Source organism: Mirounga leonina, unplaced genomic scaffold (genome assembly GCF_011800145.1).
Source record: "Mirounga leonina isolate KUSES-001 unplaced genomic scaffold, KU_Mleo_1.0 Mir_150, whole genome shotgun sequence".
Taxonomy (NCBI): domain Eukaryota; kingdom Metazoa; phylum Chordata; class Mammalia; order Carnivora; family Phocidae; genus Mirounga; species Mirounga leonina.
Window position 1 is genome coordinate 34,796,797 of NW_023270374.1, and position 27,841 is coordinate 34,824,637.

Sequence of the window (27,841 nt, forward strand, 5' to 3'; positions counted from 1 at the left end):
GTGGTCCCATCTTTGCCCCCAGTGTTAGAAGCTCTAGCTTCCTCCTCACAGCCCCCACCCAGGATCTCAGGACCCTGCTGCTGAGCGGGCTGCCCAAGTCTGGGAGCCCAGAGGCTCCTTCCGTTCTCACTCTGCCCAAGACCATGGTGCTGCATAGTACCAGCCACTGGCTTGTTTATTGAGCACCAGATTTTCAGCATGAGTCACCATAGGAGGAAGGTTTCAGATTCAACCAGACTCTGGCCCGTAGTCAGAGGAGAGATGCGGCGTGCCGAGGTATTCATGTGTGGAGAAACAGGCACACAGGCTTCAAAGAGCAGCAGTAGCTGACTGTGCCGATTTTCCTCGAAGGAGTAAAGGTAAGTGTCATTCAACCCCACAGCGCTGGGGAGGCTCCATCCACAGGGTGAGGGCTTGGAGAGGTGGCCATGATGTCTTCAGGGATGCTGCCCTGCTTGCCAGGTCAGAGACACAGAATGATTAGCACCTGCTAGTACCTGGGATGTAAAAAATCTCAACATCAGAGCCAGCGGGGAACCCCTTTTCTGCAGAGGGGGAGACCAAGGCTTAGAGCAAGGGAATGCTTTGCCGAAGTCACACCAGAAGGAAGGAGCGGAACAGAGCTAGGACCTGGGCCCTGGGACCAGTTCCCCTGCCCTTGGCTTTAGGCAACCATGGAGATGGCCCATGTTGCCAAGACCTTTGGGACTAGGCTTCAGAAAGTCTCCCCCGAGACCAGCCTGAGGATGGCATTATACAGAAGGTAAGCCAACCTAGTGAGAGGCGCCATCAGCTACAGCCATGTAGCCCGGGAGGCCTCATACATCCTTAGTGCTGTATGAAGAGCCCAGAAGCTCAGCCAGGAACATACCTGCAGCGGCCAAAGATGGCATCCCATAGGCGTTATAGAGCAGATCAAGAAGCTGCTTCTTCTCATCTTCCGGGAGGAAACTGGACTTTGCCGCATTGATATTCTAGAAGGGCCAGAATGGTGGATAACATGAAACCAGAGAGCATGGAAGGAAACCCTTGGCAATCTAGTGATGAGCCATCCTCTTCAATGAGCATCGGCAATGATTAAGCTCACAGTAGGGAAGGACGTGTCCCATGTCACATGGCAGCAAATGCCCGAGCAGAGACCATGAGGTTCAGTGTTCTTAAATTGTCACTCAATGACACGGCGATGGCAGAAGGAAGCTGGAGAAATTGGAGACCGGGTGGGATATGTGGGGCTGGAGAGAGACTCCTGCAGGGACACATTTGGGGTATCACAACCCCTAAAATCAAGGGCTTGGCCTGGGATCTACGAATGGCCTGAAAAGTGTGTGCAGAATTGTATAGCTCGGCACACCTTTCTGGGAAGAGAGTTGACAGCTTTTAACGGATTCTTTGCAGGCACTCGACCCAAGCCAAGGCTGAAAAACCTGGTCGTAGATCAGTGTGCCAGCTCGAGATCTTGTCCATAGAAGGCACCTAACTCCTCTAGGTCTGGCTTGGCCTGGTGAGGCAAACGCCTCCTCTCCAGAGGTCCTGGGCCCTGGCCAAGACCTGCAGGCCTCACACACTCCCAAGGCCGAGAGTCAAGGCCACCAGGACTTACGCCCACTCACCAGTCTCTTGAACTCCTCTTCGGTAAAGTCCATGCCCTGTTTGGTCATCTGGTAATCCGTTTCCAGGGTGGACTTGAAGATGAGTGGGTCATCCGTGTTGAGTGAGTAGTTAGCCTGGTCATGTTTGAACCTGCATCGAGGGGTGAGTGGGGAGGAGGGAAGAGCTTCCTGTACTCTTATGTGAATAGTCCCCTTCAACCTGGAAGAGCTGCTCACCGTACACGGGAAGGAAATTCAGAGAACTCGGGTGACCTGCACGATGCCACGGAACTAGCCTCTGCAGACCCGCACCCATCCGAGCGGGCCAGAGCCAGGCAAAGGCAGAAGAGAACCAGGTAGAGTGGGGGCCTGGGGAGGCCAAACAAGCAGCACCCCCTCCAGCCACCACCCTCTCTAGCCTTCACCTTCCTAGCCAACATTCTGGGAGAGTCGTCTATACCCCTTTCACCTCGATCCCACTAGGATCGACTCTTCAACCACCGGCCCATGGAAAGGGCTCCTGGCACCGTCCCAGGTCACGGTCTCCTTACACCCAGGAGGGCCTTCCCTGGCTCTTTACTCAACGTGTGTACAGTTTTACACTGTTGACTGTTCTTAAAACCCTTTCCCTTGATTTCTCAGACCAGTCCCTTCTGTCTGTCCTTCAGTGTCACTGTCCCGGGTTCTCTCCTAGGCCCTCTCGCTCCACCATCTCCTGAGGCTGTCCCTTCTCCAGCCACCGAATCTATTGTGTAGCTGATTCGTGAGCCTTTCTCCAGCCCACAGGCTGTGTACCCACGTGCCTCCAAGAACCTCCACTGGGACGCTCTGCAGGTACCACACACTCCACTGGCCCGAAGCAACCCTCAGGACCCCCTTGTAATGAGAACATCAGAGCCTAAGCTCCTGCCGTTGAGCTTGGCCTGACCGTGGTAGCCCCACGTTCTTGCTGTCTTATCCTGTGTCAGGAAAAGGTGGCTTTGCCCTCCTGAGGCCTGACGCCACTCCCAGGGCTCAGTCACAGGACCACCAGAAGAAGGGCCAAGGCCTCTAATTAGATGGTGGGAGCAGGGTGGAGCACCCACAGGTGCCAGGAGAAGGAACCACGTGAGCTGGAGAGACTCATCTTCCGGATGTCCAGAGTCTAGAGTGTGGGAGCCCCCCTCCCCCCCAGGGCAGCAGGGCACTCTGCGATGTCTGCTTGGGTGAGAGGGCCCCCAGTTCTGCTATTTAGGACCTGAGCTACCTCAGTCATGTCACAGCACTGCTTCCCAAGGACTCGAAGAGATGTCCTAGCAAGAAGGCCCCGCCCGGGCCAGTGCCCAGTCCCTCCACTTCCCTCCCACCCTTGGCCTTCCTGGTACAAAGCTGAATGGGCCCCAGGGACCGGGCCTCACCGAACCATCGGGTGCTCCGTGTCCCACTTCCAGGCGCCTGTGAGGTAGCTGGACCAGGGGCAGACCTGGAAAAGCAGGTGGGTGGTTGGCACACGTGCACCCCCACTCCCTGTACGCCCCGGGCTGGAGCCACAGTGGCCTCCCAGCTGCCACGCTGGCCCGGCTCCTGGGGCCCTCCTGGCTTTCCACTTCTGCCCTCCCACCCCCTGGCCACTCGCCTCGAAGTGCATGTTTTCCTGCCGCAGCCTGGCGTAAAGGGTCTCGTCCTCCAGCGTGTGGTAGCCATGTCCCAGCCTCTCTGTCTTGAGCGTGTCCACAGCCTGCGGAGAAGCGGAGTGGAGCCCAGTACAAGGTGGGGAGGAAGCAGGGAGAAGGGCCCCACGCCAGCCCAGCCTCCTCACCTCTCTCACCACCTCGGCGGAGCCCACCTCCCCTGCGTGGACAGTGCGGTGAATGCCACTCCTCACAGCCTCCTGGAAGGGCGAGAGTCGGTCATGGGCGGCCTGGGGGAGGGCCCCAGCAGGCCCGGCCTTCACCACACTTGGGGTCCAAGTTTTGGCAGGCTTGAACCATGCCCTTCTTCAGTCAGCTGCCCTGCTTCAAGATGGGGAAGTTGGTGGTTTTGTTTGTGTAATCCTAGTTTAAGTGGTAGCTACCATTTATTAGAGAGTTATTATGTGTCAGTCACCGTATGAAAGTGCTTGTATATGTTACCTAAGAGCCACAAATATTCTAATACCTGTTTTACAATCGGAGAAACAGGCCCAGGAAAGTAACAGGACGATGATCAAACAGGAAGAGGGGAGCCAAGCTCTGAATCAGGGCGATGAGACTCCAGAGCCCCAGCCCTAAAGCCCACGCTCCAGCCACGGGGAGTGAGTGCATCGTGAGGCTCTGTCATCCCCACAGAGGAAACCGAAGCCCCGAGAAGGGACAGTCTCACCCAAGGTCACACAGCAAGTTACAGGCAGAAACAGGCTCACACACACGAGTCCCCACACCAAGTGGGATCTTCTGTTTATCCCAAATTCCCAATTTCTAGCACCCCAAGACCCAACTAAGGCGCACTTGAGAACAGAGGCGGCCCCACCGTCTCCCGTCCCTGTGACCACTCCCTCCGGGGTGGAAGCGAGCTCCTGCGGCCCACCCCGCACCAGCCCCTCCCCACGTCCTTCGCTGGGGACCCACCTCGAAGGCCTTCACATGTCCCGGGAAGAGGCTGCTCCCTTTGATGTTCTCATCTCCAGCCAGGTCCACGGCCACCACAGTCTGGTGCTGGTACTTCTTACACAGCTCCACCACCTCCAGGGACCAGTCTGTGGGCAACATGCCCACCCGGCCTCTGTTGGCAGCACCGAGGAGAGAGGTCCCCCCTGCTCACTGTCCCCCGACCTGAGGCCAGCGCAAGGTGGAGGGCCCAGGTCTTGTCTTCACCTCCTTGCTGCCATGGCCTAAGCACAGGGCCTTCAGCAAACTGCTCCACCCAGGGCCTCAGTTTCCTCTCCCCTCAGAGAGGATGCCACCCGCCACCGCACAGGCCCATGGCAAGGCCCTGCATGGAAAGCACCAAGGGCAGGGCCTGGCTGGGTCAACAACAAATGGCTGTGTTCTCATTTGATCCCCACGACAGCCCTCAAGGGGGGCATAACTCCACTTAGCAGATGAAGAGATGGAGGCCCCCGAGGTTTCACACTGAAGCCCAGAATAGCACTCACACTAGTGGTACTGAACTTATTGCTAACGTACTCTGTCCTCTTAACTAACCAAGTCATCATGAAGGGTTTAAAAATGAACAGTCGCAGGCTTTGGAACCAGAGGGCCGCGTGTTCACGCGGGCTCTACACCTTCCTGAGGAGCACGAGGCCGCACCTCTCTCAGCCTCAGCTCCCCCACCCGGCAGAGGAGGCTCAGGGATGGCAGCCGGGCCTCAGAGGCTGCCACAAGGATCAGAGGAGACCCACACAAGCCACTGTCCACGGGCAGGCCCCTTGGTGGGCGGGAACCCTTTGGTTCGCACTGCCCCCTAGAGCAGAGACAGCAAAGTACCATCACCGCCTGTGACCATGTGTACCTGCGGTCTGAAGAGGTGAAGGGACTTGTCCAAAGTCACACAGTGGGGCTCTGCACACCTTGGAAGCTCGAGCTCTGGACATCTGATCAGTCACGAGGGAGACCCTTGGAAGCCCCAGAAATCAGACCTATTCCCAAGGCCTGTGGTGCAGACAGGAAGAGGCCTGGCCCACAGGGTCTCAAGGGAGGACTGTGGGCTCATCAGAACCTGGTTTAGATGGGGTTTTTTTTCTATTCAGGTTCCTTTGGTTTTATGCTTCCTGCATGCAGGTCACATGGCTGTCAGGCCTGGTCTCCCTGGGGAGAAGGGTCTCTCTGCTGCCAGGAGTTTTGAGCCTGCCCAGGGTAGGCACCAATGACTTCAGGAAGCCCTAAGGTCCTGCTGATGGGTTCCACCAATACCATGGGGTTGGGGGCATGGGGAGACTAGATGCGGCTCCAGTGCCGGGCTGGGAGGCAGGGGCCGGAGTCAGAGGGGCAGCGTGGGGCAGGGCTGAGGGCATACTCACTGGGCTGGTGGCGCATGCAGCACAGGATGGACCGCACCTTCACCCCAAAGTCTTGCTCTCCCTTCTGCAGGCTCTGGCTCACCAGAGCTACCACCTCATCCGGGGTGAGGTCCCCTCTGTGTGGGGAGAGGAGGAGGGATGGGCCAGAGATAAAGGAAGGTCTAAAGGACAGCCCCGGGACTGGGACATGGGCGGGGGGGGGGGGGGGGGGGCGGGGGGGGGGGTTAGAAAAAAAAGAATCTTCAAGCAGCAGCTCCAGCCCCTACTACCCCACCGCCTCTGGGGAAAGACATGGCCCCAAGCCCTGGCACACCCCCCTTCCAGCTTGCTTGGGCGCTTCCAGACTGTAAGGTGTGTTGGGGTGGGGAGTTCAGACACAGCCCTCCCCCACGGATGGAGGGCGCTGCTAAGCCCACCTGGTCTGATTCCCCTGCATCCACGGCTATCAGAGTCCTAAGTGGAAGGGGGCAAGGGAGTTGGCTGATACCACTTAGAGATCTCTGGGGTCCAGGCAGAGGGGCAGGAATGGGCCACACTCACTTCAGTTACAGGGTTAGAATGGGACACCTAGAAGTCCCTAGACAAGGGGGTTAATGTTCCTAGACTGTGGGCCTGTGTCCAGGACGGGGGGTGGGGAGGAGGTGTGAGTAAGACAAACCAGATACTTTTACCAAAGGTAAAAAAAAATTAAAAAATAAGCCCAGGTGAGGGCTGGGAACCATGTCTCTTGTGACAGAGTTAAACCCACCTTTCTGAGGCCATGGACAGGACCAGGGAGCAAGATTAGGTCAGGGGCTCCCAACAGTCTACCCCTTGGGTCCCAGGTTCAGCCACCCCACCAGGCATCACTCACTCGGCCTGGTTCCAGGGGATCGGTTCCACTTTGGAGTTGGCCAGCAGGTGCGGGCTGTAACGCACCTCCACATACACCACACCCTCCTTGGCCTTCATCTCGACGAATTCATAGGCAATCCTTTTGATGGCCTCCCGGCAGCCCCTGGGAAAGGAAGAGAGGGGTTGGGGACAACCTTCCTGAAGTCTCTCCGGAGCTCCAGGAGTAACAAGGCTGTTCCCAACCCGTGGCAGATCAAACCCACTTTGGGCCCCCAACCGCAAGTTCTGGGTATCTGCGGAGAAGATCCTAGAAGCACGGCAGGTCCTGTCAGCTCTACCTCCAAACCAATTCTTGCCCCCTCCACCCAGGTTCTAACCACCTCCTAAACAGACCTCCGTGTCTACATGTTTTCCACCCAGTGGCTAGAGCAATCTTTTTAAGATTTTATTTATTTGACAGAGCAGAAGAGCACAAGCAGGGGGAGCAGCAGAGGGAGAGGGAGAAGCAGGTTCCCCGCCGAGCAGGGAGCCCGACATGGGGCTCAATCCCAGGACCCTGGGATCACAACCCGAGCCGAAGGCAGATGCTTAACTGACTGAGCCACCTGGGCACCCCTAAAGCAATCTTTTTAAAATGTGAATCAAACCACAGTGCTCTTCCACCCTGAACCCTCGTGGCTTCCTACCGCGTAGAATGAAATCTCAATTCCACGGCCCAGCCCACAAGGCCTGTAGACACTGGCCCCTGTCACTCTCCCCAGACCTTCCTTCTCACTCATTCCATGAGGCCACCAGAGCCTTCTTTCTGTCCAAGGAACAGTCAAGTTTGTTCCCAGGTCAGGGCCTTTGTGTTCGCAGCTCCCCCAGCCCACATGGCTCTTCCCCCTGGATCATCCTATGCTCCTTCTCTCCATTTAAATCCAGCTCCAGCCTGGCCTCCTCAGAGAGCACTTCCCTGACCACCTTGCCTTAAAAGGGCTTCTCTGTCATTCTCTACCTGTTCCCCTGGACTTTACCACCGTGGCGCATACCCCCACTTGGCCTTATTATCGCATGGCTTATCAATTTTCATCTCTCCTACTAGAATGTAGTCTCCATGAGACAAGGGCCCTGACATCAGTCTTGTCATGGCTAGGAGGACCCTCAGCCCAGGACGGAGCCTGGGATGTGGCGGCCACTCAAATGTTTGTTGGGTGATGGGCATAGGTCAGCAGGGGAGAGAAAAAAAGAACACAGGCAACAAACACAAAGATAAGTGGGGGAAAAAAAACAAAAAACAAAGATAAGTGGGACCGCATCAGATACAAAAGCACATACGGCAAGGGGAATCTTCAACAGAGTGAAAAGGCAACCTACAGAGTGGGAGAAAATATCTGCAAATCCTATCTGATGAGGGGCTAAGATCAAAGCATACGAGGAACTTCTACCCCTCAGTAGCAAAAACACCAAATAATTGGATTAAAAAATGGGCAAAGGACCCGAATAAACATTTCTCAAAAGACATACAAATGGCGAAAGTTTTACGGAATGGTGCATTTCCTTGGCGATTAGCATCCCTAATCATCAGGGAAATGCAAATCGGAACCACGAGGACAGATCACCTCACACCTGTCAAGGTGACTACAATCACCAAGTGCTGGCAAGCACACCGAGAACAGGGCCCCTCGTGCGCTGTTGGTAGGAATGCAAATTGGTGCAGCCACTGTGAAGAACAGTGTGAAGGTGCCTCAAGAAAGGTTTTAAAAAGTTACCATATGATCCAGCAATCCCACTTCCGGATCTTTATCCAAAGGCAACGAAGTCAGTATCTCAGATATCTGCCCCACGACGTTCACTGCAGCATGTTATTTACAATAGCCAAGACATGGTGACAGCCTAAAGGTCCAATGACGGACGAATGGATTAAGAAAATGTCACACACACACACACACACACACACATCATTCAGCCTTAAGGTAATTCTGCCATTTGCAACATGGATGACCCTGGAGGACGTTACGCTAGGTGAAATAAGCCAGGTGCAGGAAAACAAATACTGCACAATCTCACTTGCATGTGGAATCTAAAATAGTCAAATTCATAAAAGCAGAAAGTAGAACAATAGTTGTCAGGGGCAGGTTGAGCGGGGAAGGGGGAAGTGGGAGATGTCGGTCAAACGGTACAGAGTTTCAGCTCTGTAAGAGCTCAGTTCTGGAGAACGAATGCTCGGCATGACGACCATAGTTAACAATACTGTAGCATATACTTGAGACTTGCTAGAAGGGTAGATCGTAAGTGTTCCCACCACACACACACACACACACACACACACACACACACAGCAAGAGGTAACTATCTGCAGTGATGGATGTTAACTTGACTGTGGTGATCATTTCACAATATATATGCAGTTCAAAACACCTTAGGCACATACAATTTTTACTGATCAATTATACCCCAATAAAACTAAAAATGAGAGGAAAGAACACAGACAGACAAATCCAGAGGGTATCCTGGGGTGGGGGAGAAACCCGGGACTCCTAAATCCTGGTTCCCACACTTAACTGTTGCAGGACTCTGGTTAGTCACCCTGACACCTACATCCAACACTACTGTGAGGACAAAGATGTTAAACTTCATAAAACTCACCGAGGCCAGTGCTGAGTAGGACAGACAGATCCGTGAAGTCTTTTAGTTGTTGAGTGTTGGCTCTTTCAGAAGCAAGGCACACATTAACCTGCCAGGGCCACACTAAGTGGTGGTCAAGGGACAGTGAGCTGAGCCTAGCTGGAAGTTTCCACCACGAAGACTGAACACAGAATGGTCACCAGAATGCAGGATGTGCAAGCAAAGGGCCTTGGGGAAACTGGCCAAGCCCAGAAGGGTCACTGGACGTACCACGCTTTTGAGGATAAGGATGGGCAGCTGTGGTCTTCCCTGGCCGGCAAGGGCAGGGCCTGGATCTGGGATCTCGGACCTGCTGCAGGGGAGCTGGCCTCCCAGGAAGAGGGTGCCCGATCTCCCCCACAGCGGTGGCACGCATTCATTCCACACTGTGACCAGCACTGGGATTATAGCAAACAAGGTAGACAAAATCCTTGTCCTCACGGAGGCTACAGTTTAGCAGGATAGACAAGTAAGTGAAACATACAATCTACAGTAGGTTACGTGGTGAAATGACCTATGGATACATATAAAACAGGGGAGGGGAATACAATTCTCCGTGGTACAGTCAGGGAAGGCCTCACTGAAAAAGCAACACTTGAGCACACCTGAGAAGGAGGCGAGGAAGCTAGCTACAGGGCATCTACGGGGAACAGCATTCCAGGCAGAGGGAACAGCATGCACGGAGGACCTGAGACTGGGAGTGTGTTTGTTGCCCCAGGTGCCATAGGAGGCCCGTGTGTTGGGAGAGAAATGAGCAGAAGGGTAAGGGCAGAGGACAAGGGCTCTCCCCTGACACCTGTGGATAGTGGCAAGGGCGTAGTATGGACATTAGTCTTATGGGCCATAGCCCCAAAGGCCAAGCCACTCAGAAGGAGACGATGCCGAACAGCCTGGTCACCTTGGGCCTTCAGGGAGCTGGGCATCTTGTTTTGTGGCCAGGGGGACAGGAGCTGCCTTGGGGGTGACAGGGGAGAGGGGCCTCAGCCTGTACAGGAGCTCCACCCGTGTGTTTATTCTGGTGGGGGGCGTGTTGCAGGAGATAGGACAGGTGCCTCCAGGGAGGCGTGGTGTGTCAGTGCCTCTGCTTACCAGGGCCAGGGATGGCGACAGTCGGTGTTTTCCAGGCTGAGTCCAAAAGCTTCCAGCAAGCAGCCTTGGCACACATCTTCCTTCCCCAGAACTCCTCCTACACTGTCCTGCCGCTTGTCCAGCCAAGGGCCTCCGTGTGCCTCCCAGACCTTCACTGGTCCTCCAACAATCCATAACTGGCACATGGCCCAAACCTTTCCTCCGCTCTAGCCCTCTGGACGACTTCACACCTTCTCTATCCCCAAGCCTGCACCTTGCTTCCTCCTCCAGGCAGCTTTCCCTAACTACCCCCCGCCCATTTGCCTCTTCCCATTCCTGAGCTCTGGCAGCAGACTGCAGAGGCCTGCCTCTCACCTGCCCTGGGGAACCCTGCCTCATGCCAGGAAGCTCAAGGTGGCCTCAGGGTGGGATCTGGGCTTCACCCCTGCCAGCTCTGTGGTCCTGGGCAAGTTCCTACACTCCCCTGAGCCTTCGTTTCGTCCTCTGCAAACGAGGAGTGCGTCTACCTAGCAGGACCGCCGGCAACTACAAAAAGTATAGTTCTGAGAGCTACACACACACTCTTCCAGATCTAAGATACTCTGCTACGAAAAGATGGAAGGAACGGAAAGAAATATAAAAACAGCTGTGCCTGGTGATCCAGAAAGGTAGCAACTGTCTTCACTGTAAGAGGCAGCTTGCTGAGGACAGTGCTGTGTCCATTCCAAACTCCAGCCCCAGGAGGTAGATAGGATCACAAGCCCCATTGTCTGGATGAGGGAACAGAGGCCCAGAGAGGGTAAATTTTCCCAAGGTCACAGTTATTTCATGAAAGAATCGGGCACTAGGATGTGGGCTCTTGACCTCACACTCTCACTGTCCTGTAGAAGTTGAAGAAACTTCTAGACATTATACCCACTTTCCAGACAGGAAAATCAAGGCCCAAGAGGTGTGGAGAGAGTCACACAAGTACACACAAGATGAGCCGCAGAAGGGCAGGTGGCAGGCACAGGTACGGGGCCGCCCGGGGCCTGGGAGGGAGGCTGACTCACGCGATGGCGGGCATGTAGTAGTCAAACTTGGCCAGGAAGCCGGAGAGGCCGAGCGGCTTGTCCATGCCGATGATGTCCTGCAGCTCCCCTGGGGTCTCAGCCGGGAGGGCAATCCCCCGCTTCCTGGGAACCAAACAGGGAGGCCGGTGGGCTACTTCCCCGCGGGCGCCAAGGAGCTCCTCCCAGGCGCCGGGGCGGGAACCCCGGGGACCTCTTCCTCCAACTCCTCCCACTGAACAGACGGGAAAACGGAGGCCTGGGGCATAGAGAACCCGGGCTGGAATCCTTCCAGCACCCCCCCCCGCCCCGTCCCCGAGGCCGTGACCCGCCAGGGGACCTCAAGGGGGATAAGTGGGGCTCGAGTCTGTACACACACGGACACGCGCACACACCCCCCAGCGCCGGGGGACAGGGAAGGTGCCGGGGCAAGCCCCCAGTTTCCTCCTCAGCCCCGGAGCGGGTAGAGCCAGCTGGTCGTCCGCCAGGTCAGGGGTTATCAGCGCCCTAACGGCAGCACCACAATGGCCGGGGGCAGGCACCGGACTTCTGGCCTCCGCCCTCCATGTGGCCGGCGCAGCAGAGAGGACTGCGGGCCCCGCGCGCGGGGAGAGGGTCAGGCGGGGGGGGCTCGTAGGCGGGAGGGGGGCTTGCGGGCAGGGCGTGCGCCGGCCACCGGCCGTCTCCCCTGTCCCCCACAGCACCCCCCCCCCCATGCGGGGCTGACCCAGAACCCCCCCCGCCGGCTGGAGCCGCCTCCTCCCTGCCAAGACCCCCAGGTCACCCCGGCCTCAGTTTCCCCACTCTGAAGAGAAAAGGGGCAGGCAAAAAGCACCAGACATCCAAGAAATGCTTCCACCATGAAGGGACAAAGCAGGAGACAAAGGGGACTCCGAGGAAACAAGGCAGAGAACAGAAGAAAACAAAACCCCTACGGTGGAGCGCCTCCAGGACGGGAGAAGAAACAGAATATCCCGCTCAGAAAGGGGCCCCTGAGAGTAAGAAAGGGCTCCTGCAAATCTAAACGAATACGGGGCCAATCATCAGGATGTAATAAAGTGAATGGAAAATACAGCAGAGAAACAACTCCAGCAAGTAGAAGAAAAGAAGATTAAAAAAAAAAACAAAGGAGCAAATGATGACAGAAATGAGGTGATGCAATTAGGTTCAAGCACTGGGTTATCTGCAAAGCAAGAACAGAAGATGGAAGCGGGGGGGTTGCCAGAGACACGGAAGTTTGACTGAACAGTGGTTAAGTCAAGGACCTCAGTCCCTAAAATACTACGATGTTTCCCAACATAACACCTGTCCCCGGAGCCCCCAACACAGGCCCTCCTTCCCTGCTGGTGGCCCCAGTCCCTCGCAGTGCCCCCCCAGCCTGCAGTCAGCGCCCCCATCCCTGCAGGACATGGTGGGGAAGAGGGCACCCCTGCTGTGGTCCTTGCTCAGAGGGCAGTGCTCCATGCCCCGGGAGCCTTCCCCTCAGGAGGCCACGTCCCCCGTGACCATGGCCCTGCAGAGCCCATACCGGTGAAGTGCTGGGTCTTGGAGAACTTTCTGGGAGCCGGTGGGGGAAGCAGAGGAAGGCTCTGGTGCTCACATGGTCAGACGCAGCGGCCACGCGTGCTTGGGCCTGCTGGACCCGCTATGTGCAAGGCTCCCGACGGTCTTCCTCCAGCTCCCTCGACCACCGCTTCCTCCTGACCATTCTTGCAGACCCTCCCTTTTACACCCCTGCCCACACGAACTCCTCCCCTCTCGTGGTTTTCAGCCCAAGATCCAGAGGTCTCTACCTCTCACACCACTGCTTGAGGGCTTATGATGTCCCGGGCACTGGACAGATGGCAGTGACCAAGACAGACCCAGGCGTCTGACCCCCCACCTCTTGCCACCTCTCCCCTCCTTGCCCCATGCCTCCAAATATAGCTCCACGCCCCCGCCCCCCAGCTGCCCAACCCGTGCAGGGGCCTCCCCAGGGCTCCATCTGCCTTGCCCACCAGCCAGTCAAGTCTCACTTATTTTACTTCCTAACGGTCTGTCCCATTAGATCCACCCTCTCCAGCCTCTCTCCTCGTCAGCCACCAAAAGATCCTTGGCCACACAGAGTGCTCTGGGAAGGCTGGTCAGAGGGGACACTTAGGAGAATTAAAAGAGAGAAGGAAGGAACAGAGGGGGCTTCAGGCAGAAGCCGGGAGAGAAGGTGAGGGCAGGGCAGCTGGAGTTCAGAGTGGGGTCAGTGGTAGGTGATAAGCTAGAGGGCAGGCAGAGCCCAGTGGAAGCTTCGTAGAAGTTGGGGCCTTATCCCCAAAGCTCCAGGAAACCACTGAAGGATTTCAAGCAGGGGAGTGGCGTGAAGAGATTTAAGAGCTCCTGGCTATCAGATCTGAGAGCTACTGCAGGGGTCCCAGCAGGAAACAAACAGCATGAGACACTCTTCGGTATCTCACATAGGACTGGGCCTCCAGAAGCTGCTCCGACCAAGCTGAGGCAAGGAGTTGTTATTTCTAGGGCCCTGGGTCCTCCTGCCACACAGGAGGCTCCCCCTGGGACTGAGCTTGGTCCTCAGACGCTCCCTAAACACCCCTGTCAGCCAGGCCTTGGCCAGTCCTCTTCCTGCCAGGGTGGGAGACGTGTCTACAAGGAGCCTGGCCACAGAGAGCCCAGTGAGGAGGAAAAGCTCAGGCTCTGGAGTTCAAAGTCCATCCCCCTGCGGTACATGCCAGAACACTCAGGGGAGGAGCTGTCCCATCTGAGGACCTCCACACCCTTGTCAGTAACACAGATAGCACTTTCGTGGCTGGGTACAGAGAAGAAATGAGGTGGTTTACCTGTCCAGGGTCAGACAGCAAACTCCAAAGCCTGATGGACTGGTTCTGAATCCCAGCTGTGTTCCTTAAAGGCTGTGTGACCTTGGGAGAGTTGTTCAACCTCTCTGTGTTTACCAGGTCTGGCAGGTGTGAGAAATCTCCAGCGTGGACTAAGGAGGAGAGGTCAGAGAGGAAACACAGGCTTTGCAGGTCCTTAAGGGCCATGAATGGACTTTGGCTTTGACACTGAGCAAGCTGGGAGTGTGGGAGGATTTGAGCCGGGGAGGGACTGGTCAGACTAGGTTTTAAGACCGGTGTTCTGGGGGCGCCTGGGTGGCTCAGTTGGTTAAGCCACTGCCTTCAGCCTGGGTCGTGATCCCAGGGTCCTGCTCAGGAGCCTGCTTCTCCCTCTTCTCCCCACTCATGCTCTATCTCTAATAAATAAATAAAATCTTTAAAAAAAACACCAGTGTTCTGACTACAGTACTGTGGGGACAGGAGACGGGGGAGGCCAGAGTGGCCACCCGGAGACCAGTCAGGAAGCCATTGCCATAGTCCAGATGAGGGATGCTGGTGACTCAGGCCAGGCTGGTGAAGGGAGGAGAGCGGGGTTAGGTTCAGAACGTGCTGTGGCAAAAAAGCAGACAGGCTCATGAAGGAAATGGAGAGAGGGGTAGGAGAAGCCCCGGAAAGGCTTAGGGAAGAAGTGGGTAAGAACACAGCGGAGTCCCAAATCACAGAGGCAGAAGAGGGGCCACTGGATTTGGCCAGAGGGAGAGAGGGGCTTCCTTCCTTCTCTCAGCCCACCACCACCAGGAAGTCCTCCAGTGTGTTTATGGGCATCCATAGCCAAGTCTGACCAGGTCCCCTGCCTGCTGACCTCGAGCTCAGACTCCAGCTGGCACCCATAACACCCCTGCCCAATGGGCCCACCGAGGCACCTCGACTGCTCCCGAGATGCCAAGGTGATGGGGAAACAGAAGATCCGACCAGCCTCCCCCCAGAGGCGGTTCCCCTCCCTCCTCTCTCCACCCTGCCCTGGACTCCCGCCTTCTTGCTCCACTACTAAGTGCTCTCTGACCCCTTAACGAGTACCCAAGAGGAGATCCCGTCATGGTGCCCGATAACCCGCCTAACAGCCTCATTCGGGACTCTGGGGCAATGACTGGCACTCGGCACGGGCAAAGGACAGGCAGAGATAAGCCAAGCAGCTTCACCCCGCCCAGCCAGAGCTTATCATTAATACCATCATTAAGTGCCCTTGAGGACAATGTGCTTAGCCCTGAGCTAAGTGGTTTCCGTGCACGGCTCCGTCCAAGCCCCTCGCTGGCAGAGGTAATGGTCAGGGGTGTGGACTCGGGGTCACAGCCATGCTTACTACCTAAGTCCCCTCACCCATCACGACTCAGCGTCCTCCTCCATAAAATGGGGGCCACAACAGTACCACCCCTTAAGTTGTCCTGAGGATTCAGTACGTCAGCCCCCATGCAGGGCCTCGTGGTGCCCAGTAAATGCTAACAAATGACGTCAGAGAGTCGAGAATTAGATCAGTGGCAACTTCCTAGGGCAGAGGGAGGTCCGTGGAAGTAGGACAAAGTGGAGAAAAGTGTTCTTGCCAGAGCTCTGGCTCTCCTGGAAGAGATGCTCCTGAGAACTGGGGACAGACTCCCCAGCCTCACCAGTTCTCCGAAGCAGCAGCGTCTGGAGAACTCGGGGGACTGGGGCTCACGGAGCAGAGTGCGCACGTTTGGGCCTGGAGCGGAAGTGCTCCCGGCAACGAGCGAGGCGGACTCCTTCCAGCTCCGAATGACAGGAGTGTCCAGCAAACACGTGACGAGCACAGTCTGTGGAAGGAGAGGTGGGTGGCAGCAGGGGCCCCCCATCTCCTAGGTCAGCTCTGGAGGGAGGCCGTGGCCTTCCCCCGCAAGCTAGAGGCCAAGGTCGCAGCGAGGAAACGGTGTGCCCATATTTGAATCCAGACCCACTGACCTCTAAAGTCCCTGCTCTTAAGCACTGGACCCAAGGGAGGGGCCACCATGAGCCCCTGAGGTGGGGAGGGAGGGGCAGGCATCCCTCACTGGGCGGCACTGGGGACCCTTGGACCATGAGCCGAGGCAGGAGGCATATTCTTACTTGGGAGATGAAGACGGGCCCCCAGAGGAGGGGCCCCCTGTCCACATTCCCCAGTAGGCAATTGCCCTGGGGACACAGGGAAAGCCTTGGAGAGATGGCCCTCGGTCAACTCTAGACCTCCTGTTTATTGTCGTGTGGCCTCAGGCAACGGCCTTTGTTTTCCTGAGCCCGGACCGCCCCGGGCTCTCCTCAGTGAGGTGGGGTTAGCCGTGCCCTCCTCCTCTGCGCAGGGGTTAGATTTGCTGACTCCAGGAGAGGGCTCAGGCCAGCACCAGAGATGCTCAGCAAAGGGTCCCGGCATCCCGTGCAGGGACATCACCTCTGCCACAGGGCTCTCTGTGGAGTCAAAACGATGACTGGTTCCGCCCTGGGAACTGCCTCCTCCCGTGTGTGTGTGTGTGTGTGTGTGTGCGTGTGCGCACTCATGCACCTGCATATAAGGTGGGGCAAGTTCCTCCTGGCTCACCTGGCAGCAGGAGGACAAGAGTCAGAAGCACAGAAAGCAGGGGCTGCCATTTCTCCACAGACCACCTTCTTCTGGCCAGGGGGCCGGCTTCCTTCCATGGGCATATAGGAAGGAACAACCACCCTGGAATTCTCCAGAGGCCTCTGGGTTGAGCCATGGACCCCCCACATGTCCCCAAATGCTGGGGAGGAAGGTCTCTTCTCTGTGGACTTACCTGCCATAGTATAAGATGGTTTCAGGCTTGATGGCCCCATCTAGATGGACGTGCAATTCCACCTGCAAGGGGGCAGAGAGAGGAAACAGGGGGGTGGGGGGTAGAGAGCAAACACCCATGAATGTTGGAAGGACCGTGATAACCATTAGTCCCACTGACTGGACACCTGCCACAGACGCTCCACTAAGCTCTTTATGCACACCATCTTGTTTCCTCCTCATCTGGGAGGGGGGTGGATTTAACAGTCATCTCTAGCTCTTTCACGGCTAAGACCACAGAGGTTCAACCACACTTGAGTTTCAGGGAGGTTAAAGAAGTTGCCCGAGTTCGCACAGCAAGCCGTAGAGGCAGGAACCCAACGCAGTACCTCGGCTCTGAACCGCAGCTGGTAAATGGCAGAACGAGAATTCTAGCCCAAGCCCAAAGCCAGTGGCCTTAAACGCAGGCCAGCCACGGCGCCACCATGCTGGCAGAGCCCACGCTCTGCCAACTCACTAAACAAAACCCAACAAGAAGTGTTGACCACAGACTTCCTGGGCCCGTGACTATGCCACATTGGGTTTCAAAAACCCAGGCTCCATTTTCAAAAGCAGGTGTTAGTTAAGCCCAGTTCTCGGGAATCAATAGGAGGGGACACAAGAGCTTTCCAGTACTTCAGAAAGGGTACTGGGTACTCGGTCATCTGGGTGATCATCTCCTACACACGCGCGGCCCCACGAACATCGCTTGGCACTCAAAGCCAGGAGATTAAGGACATGGGCTTTGGAGACAGCCCATCAGCCGGATTCCCAGCTCCGCCGCTTCACTGGCTGTGTGGTCTCGGCCAAGACACTTGATCTCTCAGGCCCTCTGTTTCCTCAACTGCAAAACAGCGTATTTCTGCTTCCTTGTCGGAGAACAACTGTAAGGATTAAACAAACAAACAAACAACCCACAGTGTAGGTGGACAAGTGGGTTTATATGAAGCAGCCCAGCGTCTCCGCCAGGGCATCTCCCAGGAGCTGTTAAGCACAACAGGTGTTGGGAGACAGGGGGAAAGGGACTTTCCCTGGGTCTGGGGGAGATCTAGAAAACTCCACTGATGTCTGCCAGGTTGGGGCCTTCCCTGGAATTTGGGGACCTGGATGAGAAAGTATCTGCCCTGGCGAGGGAGGGAGCTACAGGCCCAAGGAGGCCAGCAGGCCCAGAGCTACCAAGCCTGCCTCCCAGCAGGAAGTCCGAGCAACCAGACCTCTCTGGAAGTCACCCAGCCTGCAAAGGACCCAGCGGCACTCACGCACAGGCTCAGAGGCAAGGGAGTTGTTGGATTCCCTGACAAAACAAGTTCAATGCCCACTTAGCTAAATGTTCATCCCATTCTCAAAAAATGTTCAGCATCGGGAACACTGAAGCTTCCAGCCCAGGGAACCGCCAAGGAGTTGTGAGACCTTGGGCAGGGGCCCTCCCCTCTCTGAGCCTGCAGGGTTTGTTTATCCTTAACCCGCACGCGACAGAGGATCTGGCCAGAGAGGGAGGATACTCTGTGGTTCAATCTGGAATCCTGGCTCCTCCACTCACCCCCTGGAGGCCTGGAGAAAGCGACTTCACTTTCAGGGCCTTGGCATCCTCATCGGTCCAAGAGGGAGAAGATGCCTTCCTCCTAGGGCTTATGTGAGGCTTGACCATGTTCATGCGTGTAGTGGGCTCGCCCCACACTTAGCACGGAGCAAATGCTAAAACGGCATCAGTGAAGAGCCCTGCATTCACCAAACTGTCGGGGCCCTGCCGGGTGCTAGGGATGGAGGGTAAAGCTCCACTCATTGAGTCCCGCTCCTGTGATGCTTGTGGTCCAGCCAGGGAAGAGGCAGTGAGTAAGGTCAGTGACAAATGTACAATCACAAGCCAAGTCAACTCCTTGAGAGGCACCATCCTACAAAGGCAATGACAAACAAAAGACCTGACCCAGCTCAAGGGCCAGCCATGGCTTCCGCAGAAAACAGAGCTTGAGCCAAGATCCAAAAGATGAAGAGGGACCAACTAGGCAAAGGCACGCTGAGGAGGAAGGTAGGAAGAGCACTCCAGGCATAGGCAACAGCACGTGCAAAGGCCATGTGGTAGGCGAGCCGGTGGTGCAGGAGAGGGCCGGAAACCCAGCTCTGAGAAGGGAGGGGCCGTGGGGCTGGACAGGCTGCGGGGCCACCCAGGCCACAAGGAGTCGTTTTAACGGAGAGCACAGAGAAGCCAGGACTGGGTTTGAAGCCGGCTAGAAGGCAAGGCTGGTGGAGGCTACTGAGGTCCAGTTTATGAGAGAGGATGGTGCTTTGGACCAGGGAAGCAAGACAGATGGGGGGGGGGGGCAGAAAGAGGGGTCAAGGAGGATGCCTCAGTGTAGGGCTGGGTGGGTGTCGGTCGTGATTCCCACACTCTGGACGCCATCCAGGAAGAAGCGCAAGTGTTAAGGGAGAAGGAGGGGCAGCGGTGCGGGGAGAGGGACACGGTCAGTTTGATCTTAGGGATGCTCGGCTGGGATGCCTCTGAACCATCCCAATGTAAATGGACAGAGCCAATGCATGGGAAGTTCTAGCGCGCTCAGAGACCCCGACTGGCAGTGCAAGTAGGAATACGGACAGCTGAAACCGAGGTCTTGAACGAGCTCACCCAGGGAGAGTGGGGTCAAGGAAGGTGCAGGGGAGGAAGCCTCCGGAAGCACCAGCACCCAGTGGCTCTGCAGGAGAGGGGGACCCCGAAGAAGAGTTGCCAGAGGGGCAGAAAGGAAGCCAGGAAGGGGAGGGTGCAGAAGGCAAGGGACGGTCAGATTGCAAGGAGTGGCGGCCCACTGGGTCAGTGGACGGTAGCCCCCCAAATAGGTCTACATCTGAATCCCCAGAACCTGTATTACTTCCCATGGTGCAAAAAAAAAAAAAAAGGTGGTTTAAAGTCTTGAGGAGTTTGTCCTGGATTATCTCCTTATGAGGGAGGCAGAGTTTTGAGCGAAACTCTTCTAAGAGGCGGGAGCAACGGGACCACTGAGGCAGACGGGAGCTGTGTGGTTGCGAGCCAAGCATGGCCCGGAGCCACCTGAAGCTGGAGGAGGCAACAAACAGATCTCTCAGAGGGTGTGGCCCTAACAACGACACCTTGACGTTGGACTTCTGACCTCCAGAATGGGGAGAAGATTCCTGTTGTTCTAAGCTACCCGGTGTGGTGGTAACTTGTTAGAGCTGCTACACAAAAGGAATATGGTCGGGTCCCGCCAGGGGTCAAGCAAGAGGAGAGCAGAAACACGCTAAGGCCACGGGGCTCGGGGGCCGGAGGAGAGATGCTCAGCCCGGGCTGCCCGTTAGGAGCACCTGGGAAGCTTTGGAAAGTCACTTACACCTGGGCCCACCCTGGTCTGCAAAGTCACAGTCCTTTGGCCTGGGCCTGAGCATGGGGTTGTTGCTGGTTTTCAATACCTGAAGCCAAGGTTGAGAACCACTGTCCTACAGGAAATGTTCCAGAGGCCCGAATCCATGCTGGAATGGGGTAAGAAATAAGTAAAGGCAACAAAATGGAGGAAGTGTAGATTCGCCTTTCCAGAATTTCACCCCTGAAGGGGAAGAAAGGGCTGGAGGGGGTGAGGACAATGGCTTCTCTGGGCGGTGGGAGTGACGGGGGCAGGTTGCAAGGCTGCCCGAGAAAAGGGGTTGCTGGAGACAATGATGGAGGAGGGGCCGGGAGGAAGAGCTGTCCAGGGGAAAGGAGGAAGGACAGAGAAGGGCCGGGGCAGAGTAATCGGAGTCAGGCAGCAGGGAGGGAACTGGCTTGATATGGAGAATGAGGTTTGTGGGGGAGAGGGGAGACCACAGAAGGTCAGGGGGTGCCGGAGGGGGGATCCACTGACGTGTTCTGGATCAGGAGGCACCGTGTAAAAGCTCTTTCCGGCTGCCATATGCAAAGCAGGGGAGAGGGAAGCCAGAGCCGCCTGGCAGTCAGGATAAGAGGTAAGCACCCACGGGGAGTACCTGCCCGCAGCTCCAAGCGCAGGAAGTGCTCCCCAGTGCAGCAGAGCAGGGGAAGAGGGGCTCAGAGAGTGGGCCAGGACGCAGGAGGCAAGAGCACCCCTAGGGACAGCGAAAGCCTGCTGCTCCACCACGCCGGGGCTTCCTGGGAAGCTGCCTAGACACTTTTCAGGGGAGGAGCAGAGGCAGCAACCACCTCCTCAGGCAGCCCAAGCTCAGGCAGGCCTCCCACGGAACATTCTGGAAAATAGCCACTACCCATGAAGACGTCTGTCCGCATACCCCAGGTGACAATGGGGTGTAAGCTCAGAGACTGGGTGGGGACCCTGCTCCGCTGTCCCCATTCAGGGAAAAGGAATAGCAGCGTCCTCGGACTACTGAGTACCTACTATGGGCTGGCCCGTGTACACACATGAACTGAGTTCATCCGCACAACCAGTAAGGCAAGAACTTCACTACCATTCTGCAGAGGAGAAACCTGAAAGGTCAAAGAAGCATCCAGGGACACAAAGGCAGGCAGGGATGGAGTCAGGATTTGAACCAGGGTCTGAGTCTAGAGCTTTTACTACCCTTTCCCTGCAGGCCCAGCCTCAGAGAGGCTGTCGTAAGCAATTCAGCAATAACAGCAGCTACCTCCTATTATCAGGTCCTTTATCTCAATTAATCTTGACCCCCAGGCAAGGTGCACATTAGCCCTGGGCGGCAGACAGGGGAAATGGTAAACTCGCAGGAACCCGGCCACGGGCCCTATGCTGCCCAGGCCGATAGCCGCAGAGCTGGGTTAGAACCCCAGTCTCTCTACCTCTAAGCCCAGGTCCCACACCCCTGCCCTGTGCCTAGCCGCATGACCTCTCTGGAGGGGAGTCTCACCCCTACTCCCCCGCACTTGCTCTCCAGGAGGCTGACTCAGCAAGCCTCTGACAGAGCTGCAGGAAATCCCAGAGAGGAGTAGGAAGCATCCCCCGTGGCCAAATATTTACTAAGCCCCCACTAGGTGCTGGGCACAGTGGGGGCACGGGGCACGGGCGAACATGTTACGTCTTGTTCTCAGGAGAGGCCAGCCAGCCAGCCGAGGCCCAGGGAGGTACAATTCACTCACCCGAGGGGTCAGTGGCAGAACCAGCAAGGACACGGGTCATGGACTCCTGGGCCAGACGCTCCCAGATCGAACTCCCGCTCCTAACTGGCAGGCCATGCGCCTTCGAGACACACCTGAGAGTCAAACTACTTCTCCCCAGGCGCCCCCAAACACACCATCTGGTTTGGTTTTCAAACTGCTGACTTTTTAAATTCACTTACCACAGCTGTCTCCCTATTAGTTCCCTCAAAGTGCGGTCATTATGTCATGTCTTCGGGGTTTAGGACCGTGCCCAGCACAGCAAAAAGTGCTCAGTACACATCAAATGACCAAGTGATGGTTTTCTCCTCTCCCTGTCCTAGGTCAGCAGGGCTGTGTCCGCTCTCTGGGACACAGAGAGATGCTCAGCCCAGGCCTGGAAGAGAACCCAGACAGGGCAGAGTAGCCAGCGTTGCTTGACCGGCCCCCAGAACCCGGATGAGCGGCAGGTGCCCCCTGCCAGCCAGCCTCTCACTTCCTAGCCCGGCTCTTGGCAATGAGCTGCGTGGTGCCAGGGGTCAGTGCCCACCATGGCCTCTCAGCGGACTTTTGGGGTAAAGCCAGGAGACAGGGCAGCCCTGGGCTGACATATTATTTCAGTCACACCTCCTCCAGGAAGTCCTCCGCGCTCAGCCCCATCTGAGCTCCTACAGCTCAGAGGTACAGTAATGGTGCCTCCTGCTGTCTTGGGGCCTGACTGAGCTCTCAATTGCTGCGGGAGCTTCCCCAGAGGTTTCAGAGAAGGGAAGTCAGATCTTCAGCCAGGGACACATCCTGTGGAGCAACAGCCTAGGAACGCAACACAGTCCTTCCCCCATTTCCTAGGTGAGGAGCCTGAGACACAGAGAGATTAAGGAACCAGCCTCAGTCTGGACTAGTAAGTACCACAGCCGGAAGCTGTCTGAGTGAAAGCCAGAGGTTGTAACTGCCACAATCCACTCCCTTCATCGTGCATCAGAGCTGAGTCAATGCTGGTAAAATCTCAACAGGATTGAGAACCATGACAAGGATAAGGATCCACAGCAGCTAGCATGGGCGTGCCCCCCCTCCCCCCCCACTGACGCCTGGGGATGAATCAGATTCCCATTGTACAGATAGGAAAACTCACTGTTCTGCCCCCATGGTCACAAGGACCCCAGAGCTTGTTTCTTCCCTCACCTTGCTGCTCTGGGGCCTCAGAACCCTAAGGGGTAAGAGGGAGCCTGCCCCCAAAACTGAGTACATATAGGCTTGAACTCACTGTGCCCCCCCCCCACCCCCGGCCTACTCTTCTCCCCTGTCCAAAGCCAGACACAGTGCTCCCTTCCCTGCCCCAGGGGGGGAACCCCCCCCAGGACAACTGGATAGGGAGACACATTCCTCCCAGCTCACAGGGCCCCTCGCCATCTAGGCCAGGCCAACCCCAAGGTCGGATGCCGAATCAGGAACGTGGTCAGCCTCCCCTACCTCGCTGGGTGACCACATCTCCCCTCTCTGGTCCTTGCTTCCTCTGTCAAACAAAAGGCTTCCTTGAAACCCAATCTCATTCATTCCCTTCCCTCCAAAACGCCCATGAGTTCTAATGGGTAAGGCAAGCTCCTTAGGAGGCTTTTTAAAAAACAGGTGGCTCAGGGCGCCTGGGTGGCTCAGTTGGTTAAGTGTCTGCCTTCGGCTCAGGTCATGATCTCAGGGTCCTGGGATGGAGTCCTACAACGGGCTCCCTGCTCAGCGGGGAGTCTGCTTCTCCCTCTGCCCCTCCCAACTCATGCACCCTCGCTTGCTCTAAAATAAAATCTTTAAATAAAAAATAAAAACAAAAACAGCTGGCTCTCTGATAACCAAAAAGTACGGAAAGCCCAAAACCGTGCTAACAGTAGGCTTTTCCAGTGGGCTTTCCGGTGGCTTTGTGGCAGGAAGTCAAGAGGTAAGAAAGACACTGCGGCGGTGGTGGTGGGGGGGGGGGGTTGGGAGTTGGCATTACAGCCCCAGTGGGGAGGAAAAGCACTTAAGGGCCTGCTGCCAGCCAGCCAGGGACTTCACAAGTGCCACTCAGCACAATTTCCCCAAGAACCCATGATCTTGGTTTTAATCAACCCATTTTACAGAGAAGGAAACAGAGTCAGAGAAATGTCCACCTGAGCTCTTGTGGCTGACAAACAGCGAGGCAGGGACCCACCCTCAGTCTATCCGAGGCCCGAAATGACTGAGTCCACTCCCTCCCCAAAAAGTGGGAAGGGCAAATTGGCAAGGCAGTTGACAGTATCTCTTTCAGTTTTAGGTAGAACTGGGTTCAAGTCTAGCTCTGCTTTCTGGCTGTGTGCCTTTGGAAAGTTCCCTCCCCTCCCTGAGCCATTTCCTCCTACAGAAATGAAGAGGACCTATCTTAAAGCGATACTGAGCATTAAATGAATATATGCAAAGCAGTTAGAACAGTGCCTGGTACAGAGTAAACATTCAAAAAGGAGAAAGTAAATATGATGTGGGCGGGGCGCCTGGCTGGTGCAGTGGGTAGAGCATCCAACTCTTGATCTCAGTTGTGAGTTCAAGCCAAACGCTGAGCACAGAGCCTACTTAAATTTAAGTGGGAGATTTAGCCCCAGTTCTCTGCATCAGGGAGGGACGGTGTAGAAACTGTGCTCTTCCAACCTGGGCCAGCTCACTTGCTGGTCTACAGCTTTGAGATGCTCATTTTGTGTGACCTTGGACGAAGTCACTTCACGTCTCTTTCCTAGTCTGTTAAAGGGGGAGGAAGCGATCTACCTTGTCCAGTTGTCCAGAGAACTGTGATGTAAATCACGGAAGGTGCCTGGTACCCACTGTCATTACAAAAACAGGCATGTGATCAGCATTGTCCTCCATGACAAAGAACTTCTGAGTACCACGGGATTTCCAGCCTTGCCTCGTGTAGAAATAGACTGATAAGGGCCACCCTTCCACCTCCCCCGTACCTCCTCCAATGCCCAACAGGTGCTCAGAAAGCATTTGTTGGAATAACACAATCAACCCAGGGAGGCAGCCGCCTAGGGCCTTGCTACTCAAAGTGCGGTCCGTGGGCCAGGAGTATCAGAGTCACCTGTGAGCCTGTTAGAAGGGAACATCTCAAGTCCCACCCCCAGCCTCCCAGTTCAGTGTCTCAGTGTTAACAAGGTGACTTGAGTACACATTAAAGTTTAGAAAGCATAGCCTTGCTCTGCCTTCTTAAAGCTGGCCAGGTGCTGGGCCTCACCTAGTGGTTGGCATAAGACGCCAAACAGCCCAGCAGAGGCTCCTGTCCCGGAGAGGCCCAGCACCCCTACCCCAAAGGCTTCTGCAAAGGCAGTTTCAGGAACACTGGCTATGGGATGTTTGAAGCCAGCCCACCTGGGCTCAGCCCCAGCTTGGCTACGTCCTCATTGTGTGATCTCAGGCCTCATTAATCTCTCTGTGCCTCTATTCATCTGTATAATGGGATGATACCAACGACCTCAGAGTCATTGCTAGAATCAAATGAATTAATGAAAATAACGTGTTCAGAACAGCACCCAGCACAGAGCAATAACAATTAGCTCCAGCTACTAATACTAGTTCTCATTAGGATCTGTCCCACCCACAGGAAGGCAGGGAGCTGGCTTTGATTGCAGTGGCTGAGACACGCTCCTCTTTGCTTCTCCTGCCAGCTGAGCCACGTCCCCTCCTTGCAATATAAAATTTAATCACATCTCATCTACACAGTGGAGAACACTCTACCTCCCCTCTCAAGCATCCCCTTCTAACTTCTGGACATCCCACCGCCAAGCAGGTGGGGCCCATTTACCAGGTGTGGAAACTGAGGCCCACAGAGGGGAAATAACCTGCCAGCCTTAAGTAGACAGGACTGGCTGAGGCTCCAAAATAGTAAAATAGTCCCTCCCTCACAGGGCTGTTACAAGTATCGCAAGGGTGGATTTGGTGCATATAGTAAATTCTACAGAAGCGTTGCCTCTCATTTATCTCCATAACTCCAAGTTCACTCTCAGTCTAGGGACTTTTTCTACTGCCTCAGGATTCATATCAGGGGAACCACCTTCCCAAGGACAGAGGGAATCCAAAAGCACTTAAAAAAGAAGAAGAAAACAAAAGAGACTTCACAAGGAAAGAAGCACCAGTGATGCGGCATCCAGACAAGTTGTAGAGGCATGGGGTGGGGTCCGGCAGGAGGGCTCCCCAGCTCACAACATCTGGCAGGGGGTAGCTGAGCCTAGGGTGGGGGCAGCAGCAGTGGGGGCTAGGCCTTCCCTCCTCCAGTGCTGCCCGCCCACCCACCCCCCACATTCCCATACACACATGGGATTCTCACCAACGCTTTTGTGATATCTGCCATCATCACTTACACCTATTTCTCCGAGAGGTAAGTTGAGTCTGATTACAGCTCACTCCTTCCTGTGATCCCCCAGCAGTCTCAAACCCTGCTAGCTGACTCGCTCTGCTGGACAGACCCCCTGGACCCCTTCCCTCCGTGGACTGAATCTCAGGGCTCCAAAGCCTGTCAAGTGGGCCCAGACCCTCCCTGACCCAGACTTTCCCAAAAGGCCACAGCTGGTGGGAGGAGGGACCACAGAGTTATCCCTTGAGGCCAGTAGCTGTGGCTCGCCCCAAATGAACCCAAGGCCTAAGGCCCACTCAGCCCCTAGCAGGGAGAGAGGGGCGCCCTGACCCCCTCCCTCCGCTCTATGGCCTGGTCCTCCTGACTGGCACATTCACAACCTGAGCTCCTTGGCTCACAAAATCATCGCAGTGCTGGAGTATAAAGCTGTTTCCACAGCACTTTAGGGGCCTATGGATGTAGACACCGGGCCCCATTTTACAGGCGAGGTTCGAGGGGTCAAGCCCCCTGCCTAGCCTCACACAGCTACCCAGCCGCTGGCGGTGCCCCGAGGCCCATTTCACAGGTAGTGAAACTGAGACTCCGAGAGGCCAAATCACCGGCAGAAGCAGAGCGCGGAGGCCAGCCGGGGCGCCTGGGGATTCAGGACCCTCCCAGCTTCATTGTCTCTCATTAAACTGCCTGGAGGCAGCGAGGGCCTGAGCTGAGGGAAGGAAGCGGCTGCTGGGGCCCCGGTTCTCTCCCGGGCTGTGGACGCCCCTAAGCCCTCCAGCCCGACCAGGAGCCGGACCCCCCCGGACCCCGAGTCCCGCCCGCGCTCACTTTGGGCTTGTCGAAGGCGGGCGTCTGGGTCATGGTGCCAAGCGTGCGCCCCTGCGTGGTTCCCTCCGCCGGCCGGTGCTCACCCCGGGGACCTGCCGGGACCGCTGCGCGCCACGATCCTCTTAAGGGGCCCGGCCCCGCCCCAGCCCCGCCCCGCACGGGGGCCGCCCCCTCGCCGAAGCCCCCGCCCCCTCGCCGAAGCCCCCGCCCCGCCCCGCAGACCCGGGATGTGCATTTCCTGGAATTCCTGGCCCGCCCTGGGGACAAGCCCGACTTCCCCGGGCCGTGGCCTGCCCGAAATCGCCGGCCCGGGGACGCAGGGCTGGAGCCACCTGTGGGCTCAGGCTCCAGCCGCCTGGCCGGCTCTGCCTCCCGCCTGGCCCCTCGAGCAGCATTCAAGCTACCGCCTGGGCGCCTGCAGCGTGCCGGGCCGAGCTGGAAGCCGGGAACGGTGAGCGTCACAGACCTCGTGGGGCTTTCACTCTACTGGGCGAGACACATGTTCATCACATAATCGCACAACATAAATGTATGGTTAGGGGGCTTTAATGCGGCCCAGCCGTGGTTTGCAGGTCGGGAGGGGTTCTCTGAGTTTCCTAGGTGAGGGGGTTGGGGTGGGTGGGAGTGGGATGGAAGAGGGCAGCCCAGGGGGAGAGGACGTTCTCTGTTAGACCCCAGGGAGCTGGGGAATGAAAGGCGAGGAGGGGGGCATAGCAAATATCCTCCTAGGCATTTACCCTCGAGAAACCTGCTTGGGTGCCGTCAGAGAACATTTTCGAGGATGTTCACACCAGCACTGTTCGTAACAACAAAAACATT

At 56.4% G+C, this 27,841-nt stretch overlaps 1 protein-coding gene across 6 annotated transcripts; it reads right to left on the reverse strand.

Moving 5' to 3' along the window:
* Positions 1–149: 149 nt before the first annotated feature.
* Positions 150–27,134, reverse strand: ADA (adenosine deaminase). 6 transcript variants are annotated; one of them, XM_035006374.1, is made up of 13 exons: positions 27,023–27,108; positions 16,783–17,683; positions 13,991–14,139; positions 11,166–11,288; positions 6,419–6,562; positions 5,566–5,681; positions 4,175–4,302; positions 3,388–3,459; positions 3,205–3,306; positions 2,987–3,051; positions 1,611–1,740; positions 872–974; positions 150–451 (listed from the first exon to the last, which is right to left on the reverse strand). In XM_035006374.1, exons 4-13 carry the CDS (start codon positions 11,228–11,230, stop codon positions 438–440), a joined length of 939 nt encoding a protein of 312 aa, XP_034862265.1. In that variant the 5' UTR covers positions 11,231–11,288; positions 13,991–14,139; positions 16,783–17,683; positions 27,023–27,108; the 3' UTR covers positions 150–437. The 6 variants fall into 6 exon arrangements, with proteins under 6 accessions (XP_034862265.1, XP_034862263.1, XP_034862261.1 ...); XM_035006372.1 differs by lacking the exon at positions 13,991–14,139 and having other exon boundaries at positions 16,783–16,844; positions 27,023–27,134; XM_035006370.1 differs by lacking the exon at positions 13,991–14,139 and having other exon boundaries at positions 3,397–3,459.
* Positions 27,135–27,841: the final 707 nt, after the last annotated feature.

Excerpts from the sequence above, each read along its gene's own strand:
- ADA (XM_035006369.1), bottom strand. The coding sequence starts at position 17,003 with ATGAGGAGGAAACAAGATGGTGTGCATAAAGAGCTTAGTGGAGCGTCT. Across the intron at positions 4,303-5,565 it reads CTGCATGCGCCACCAGCCCA|ACTGGTCCCTGGAGGTGGTG; the intron begins GTGAGTATGCCC and ends TGTTGCCCACAG. Across the intron at positions 3,307-3,387 it reads CCGCCGAGGTGGTGAGAGAG|GCTGTGGACACGCTCAAGAC; the intron begins GTGAGGAGGCTG and ends GCTTCTCCGCAG.